Raw genomic sequence first — 6,119 nt, 5'->3', positions numbered from 1 at the left:
CAATTGTCACGTGACACTCCATTGTGACAAATGTGTGCAATGCAGGAATATTTAAAAGCCAATACCTAGAACACCACCCTTTAATTTTTCCACTGGGGAAAAAATATTCCTTATTTCGCTGCCGTTGGGGACTATGAACATTAGTGACTTTCCTGTTTTAAATCTTAAACAAACGTTAAACGCTGATTACTCACTCCAAGCAGACTGATTTGGCCCTATGCATTAACTGAAAAATTATTTTTCCGTTATTTAAAGAAAATACAAAGTAGTGCAAGAGCATTTAAACATCAATCAAAGGTTGGATTACAAACAAAAATACGCTGTTATATGTTGAAAGAAAATATATTATTAATTTATACATACTAATCTTAATAATAATTGCCCTTGCGTAGACGATAAATAGAAGTAACATACATATAGATTAGATAACAAAAATAGAATTTGGTCCCAAATATTTCAACAAGGGACAAGGGTTGTGTTTTGTCCACAAAAATTAAAAGTAGTTTTTCTACTCCTAAAGTGGTCGGCAGGTCGGCACTAATGGGAGCGATGCACGTCATCAGAGTTTGACGTTTTGAAAATGCAATTAAAAAACTTGTGTTACTAACCAAGGAATTTTTGTTTGAAGATGATATCTTTGAATTTGTGGAAATGGGGCAGTTTCCAACAATTTATTCACAAAATAGTGGTAATTACTTAGCTCATATACCACAAGAGAAGAATATATTAGGCCAAAAGATTACTATGAATGTTGGCTTCAAAGCTACATAGATGCTGATTTTTACCGAATGTTTCACATGACAAAAAATACCTATAATTAATAAGCTAGTGGATATTTTGGGACTTAAAATTGACAGCAGTTTTTAGATTTGATTTAAAGATAACTACAAAATATAAGACTCTTGAATTAAACATCGATATAACCAACGAAACAAAACACCCAAAAAAAACTACTGTTAAATGATGGTTTGGATGTAAGAACGACATAATTTATTATCTGTCATTTTACACAGGTTGCGAGTTTTAAAGAAAACAAATATTACAGAGATATATTTTACATTCATTCAAACTTTAAAGGTGCTATACTTTTGGAGGACAGACCACTCTATCTATATAACCAAACAGGGTGGTCCATTATGGGAAAGCCGTAAGGAGCATAATTCTGAAAATTTGGTGGTATATAGAATATTTTCAAAATGGTGGCGATTCCGGTTATACCAGAACTAGGCACCAAGTTACTTATTTTAAATGAAACACCCTGGATATTATTATATTTTTAGATTCTGCTAATGATTTCAAGTAGGTATGTTCCATGTAGGATAACTTGTATAGGTATATCTGCAACGGTTTTCGAGATATTGACGTTTGAAAAATGACGTGTTCACACTTTGAACCGTCATAGCTCTTAATCAGATACAGATATAGAGCAAATATAAGAGTAGAAAAATTGACACCTGCCAAACTTTGCAGTATAACATTGGCATACGGCATAGAAAGTTAAGCTTGCTCTAACTCCTTCGGCTTAGGAGCTATGACGAGATGACGACATTCCAAAATGAGAAAATGTTAGTTTTCACATGTAAATATCTCGAAAACCGTTGCAGATAGATATAGGTTATCATACGTGAAACATACTTGAAATCGTTAGCAGAATCTAAAAATATAATAATATACAGGGTGCTCCATTTAAAATAGTCGAGCTGGTACCAACTTCGAATACCTACGGTGTTACCTCAAACGTGAAAATATTTTAGATGTGGAGGCCCCAACCCAAATACAAAGTAGTGCAGAAGTATAATCTTTAAAAAAAGGTAAATATTCCTTCAAAATATATTACATATTACAGTATAAAGACTGGTAAATTCCAAGTAGTAAAATACATCCTATTAATTTTGCATAAGTTCAATACTGATCACTCTCAGACTATTAAATTTAGTTTTCTTAATACATTACCCTATACATACAGTGTGTCCCGCAAGGTAAGGGACAAAATTTCACTATGTGTTCTTAAGGTAAATTTGAGTAAAAAATGTCCTATAAACATGGGTCTGCAAATGCTTCCTTACCAAATATGATTTTTTTAAATTTAATAGTGTTGTACAGGGTGCTGCATTTTCGATGGTTTTACGGGGTACAGAGAAAACGGTAATAGATAGAAAAAAAGTAGCATACGTGTTCCGATCTCATTTTCTGAGCTGAGATGACTGGCGAAGAGTGGGCTGCGCAAACTTCTTTTGTTTCAAAGATACGGGGGGTTTTTGAAAATTGGTCATTTTGGAACATCCTCTGTATTTCATTTGCTATTAAAGTTATCAAAAAAGGAAAAACGGTTTCCGGTAGAAGTTTTGACGTAGAATCCAATGGCGTAGTCAGTTTTTTTCTATTACGTTTAGTTTCTGACATATGACACTAAGTTATATTTTTTTAAATGGAACACCCTATATATTTTTAGTTCATTTAATTCTGTTTATTTTTCCCTTTTCAACGGTGTATTACAACATATAAGTTTGTAGAGGTTAATCCTGTTATTTTAAAAAAAGGACCTTTGCTAAGCTAAAAAAAAGGCCAATATCTAAAATACCAAACAAAATCGGAAATCATATAAACTAACACATCAGAAAATTAAATATTTTTAATAAATCTTATTAAAAATCTAAGTTACAAACAGTTCTACCGTCACTTTAATAAGAAAAGTGGCCATTTCTATTTTCTTCTATTTTTAAGGTAGAAGTTAAAAAAACTGTTTATAAACGACATGTAACATGTTAATATGAATATAGCCAAATTTGGTTTCGACTGTGGGTATTTTTATACATATTATTTAGCACTTTTTTATTAAGGAAACGCTTTTTTTCTAATTACGAAGATTAACGTTTACAAACTTATATATTTTAATACACCGTTGAAATAGTAAAAATCAACAGAATTAAATGACCTAAAAATATATAGGGTGTTCCATTTAAAAAAATATAACTTAGTGTCATATGTCAGAAACTAAACGTAATAGAAAAAAACTGACTACGCCATTGGATTCTACGTCAAAACTTCTACCGGAAACCGTTTTTCCTTTTTTTATAACTTTAATAGCAAATGAAATACAGAGGATGTTCCAAAATGACCAATTTTCAAAAACCCCCCGTATCTTTGAAACAAAAGAAGTTTGCGCAGCCCACTCTTCGCCAGTCATCTCAGCTCAGAAAATGAGATCGGAACACGTATGCTACTTTTTTTCTATCTATTACCGTTTTCTCTGTACCCCGTAAAACTATCGAAAATGCAGCACCCTGTACAATGCTATAATAACTAGTATATCAAGAAGTATATTAAGCACATATGAAGAATTTAGTGTATGTAGAGAAATCACATACCATGGCTGAACTGCTTTGTGAAATTAGTAATATCGCTGACGACCTAAAATAACCTCCCTGTTGGGAAAAAATCGGAAAAGTATCAGTCACATCATTAAAAAGGCTAAACTATGCTTACAATGTGAAGGTAGACACTTTGAACAATTATTGTAAACAGGTTTTTCACAGTAGTAGTAATTTTTTTGTTAAATAAAATTATTATTTCGGAATTATTGTAGTTTCCCACTCAATAACACTATTAAATTTTAAAAAATCATATCTTGGTGAGGAAGCATTTGCAGACCCATGTTTATAGGACATTTTCGACTCAAATTCACCTAAAGAACATTTTTGTCCCTTACCTAGCGGGACACCCTGTATACAAATAAAATGAAGTTACAAATAAGAAATTATTTATTAGTCTCAGCTTAATATCATTTTGTATATGTATAGGAATCAAATAGATTAGTTGGCTTTGTTATTGTCTCGATTTGGTATGGTTTCTTTAAGTACACTTTTAGAACTTTGCATGGGAATAGTACAGTAAATTTAGAATAAGACAGAAGACCCTGTATACACACATTAATTTGGGATAAACTAGCCTAATAGTTTTACACCAAAACAAAGAAATATTTCAAAATTCCTCAAATTGAGGCATTATTGTTTAAACCCATCATTATAAACTCAGTATGATACACTTGTATTGATAAACAATAATTAGTTTAGGAAACGCATGTGCTCAAAGTTTTCTTAACTGCATCCCTAGCATATGGAATATAAGACAAGGAGTACCAAGTCATAGATAATGACTGAATTATAATAAACAGAAGAGCTAGTCCAGCATTGTGCCACTAAAATCAAAATGTAGGTACTTTTTTCTAGTTTTTTATTACCTTATCAACTTACCAACAAGGCAGCTAAAAGCGTCATAACTATACTGCCTATAACCAGAGACGTAGCAATGGCTCTAGTTGATTGAAACATTTTTTGAAGCTGATTCCATGGACCCATTAGAAAGCAGGTACTGAGCAGTGAGATAATGTTACCTGGGCGTCACAAGTTATTTAAACTGACAGTTTATAAAAGATTATAGAGTGGAAAAACTTACCTAAAGTGTAAAAAACTGCAAATACTCGCAAACCTCCGGTGAAGAATAAAGCAAATGAACCTAAAAGGGATAGTAGTATTCCAATAATAAAGCATGCAATGAAGGCTTTTATTCTAGTTGACCAGCTTAATGTTGAGGCATCATTAAGCTAGAAAATAATAAATTAAATACAGCAAAAATAAACAAAATACTTATTGTGTTAGCTATATTACTTAATGCCACCCCTATTACTTTAGCATACAAATTAAAATAGGTATAACAGATTACCTCATGTCATTTTAGTTTGATTTTTGCCTGTTGGTCACAGGGCCATTAATGCTTCTTTAAATTCCCCTATGAAATAGATAAATGTCTTTTACAAAGTAGAAATAACACAAAAAGGCACAGTAAATAAAGCCAGTTATACAGTCATTTGGAGTGGACTGTGATTTATATGGAATACAAGGTTTCCAAGATAAGGACAAATCACTTTCTCAGTTGGTTTTGAGGTACTTGAATTTAAAAAATTCAGTGTGTGTAAGCTTGGACTAAATTGAGGAAAAAAATGATTTACAACCAAACGCCACCTCAAAAAATGAAAAAAAAAATTTAATTAAAAAGTTTTAAGTTTCTGCTTTGATTGTTTGGTGTTTTTTTTTTCAAATTTATTTTTCTGCTGTGAAGTGCCAAAATGTCCTATAATCTATCTGAAAATGTTTCTGTCTTAATCATATTGTAAACTGTCCAGAATTCTTTTCCTGAACATTCAAACAAGTTTTCAACTTCAACCATTGCATTGAAAAATAAAAACTTGAATTTTTGTAGGCTACTACAACATGAGAATTATTACAATTAAATCATGTTAGTAATCATCTAGTATCAAGGTGTCCTAAGTATGTGAAGTCATAACATTTGGTAATTTGAGCTCAAAATGTAACTGTTAACACTAAAAAATGTAACTGTACACTTCAAAACCCCCCTATATTAAACTAACGGACTATCAACATCCCTACAAATTGAATATAGTTAAAATGCCTTTAAGTCTATGCTTTACATAAAGTAATACTCAAACTAGGTTATCAACATATTTAGGGACTTACCTGAGACATAATGCCACTTTCCTCATCTGGAGTATCATTACCACTCAAAACTCTTTTTAATTTATCCATTTTAGTGTAGGAAACAAAGTTATCTTAATATTTCAGTTGTTTATTTTACTACAGTTTGTTAGCCCTAGATGGAAATCTTATCTTTTGCTAATTTATGACTCTGAAAAGTGAAAACACTTTGGTAGCGAAAAATTCAGTTACTACAAATTATTTGACCACGTCAAATTCCCTGTAATGTGAGTTTGTTGTAATGTTATTGTCTATATTTACTATAAAAAAATAGCAAAGATGTAAACATAAATAATGCAACAGCCACAAAATAAAATGCAAAACAAATTTTAATGACAATGACGGTCGGACGATCGTCGGTCAATTGAATGTCAAAACTGTCATATACTAGGTAAAAACATGTAAAGATCAACCTAAACAGGTGGTTGCGTATAACTGCCATAGAGGTATTAAATACAGTTTCAATACTTTCAAGTTTTAATTTTAATTTTAAATAACAAATTAATTCCTTATATTTTTTCCACTTTATTTAAACTACATTCACACAGCCTGACCTTGATGTGTGGT

The 6,119-nt window shown here is 31.4% G+C and overlaps 1 protein-coding gene across 1 annotated transcript; it reads right to left on the bottom strand.

Moving 5' to 3' along the window:
* Positions 1–3,743: 3,743 nt before the first annotated feature.
* On the bottom strand, positions 3,744–5,896 carry LOC145733112 (vesicle transport protein SFT2A). The gene is made up of 4 exons (XM_081985771.1): positions 5,535–5,896; positions 4,456–4,603; positions 4,254–4,393; positions 3,744–4,198 (listed from the first exon to the last, which is right to left on the bottom strand). Exons 1-4 carry the CDS (start codon positions 5,601–5,603, stop codon positions 4,070–4,072), a joined length of 486 nt encoding a protein of 161 aa, XP_081841897.1. The 5' UTR covers positions 5,604–5,896; the 3' UTR covers positions 3,744–4,069.
* Between the last annotated feature and the right edge of the window lie 223 nt (positions 5,897–6,119).

The sequence above is a fragment of the Ips typographus genome, linkage group LG1, assembly GCF_016097725.1.
Source record: "Ips typographus isolate SLU linkage group LG1, UJ_Ityp_2.0, whole genome shotgun sequence".
NCBI classification, from domain to species: Eukaryota; Metazoa; Arthropoda; class Insecta; order Coleoptera; family Curculionidae; genus Ips; species Ips typographus.
The sequence above is the reverse complement of the archived record's forward strand: the minus strand, read 5'-3'. Positions and strand labels throughout refer to the sequence as shown.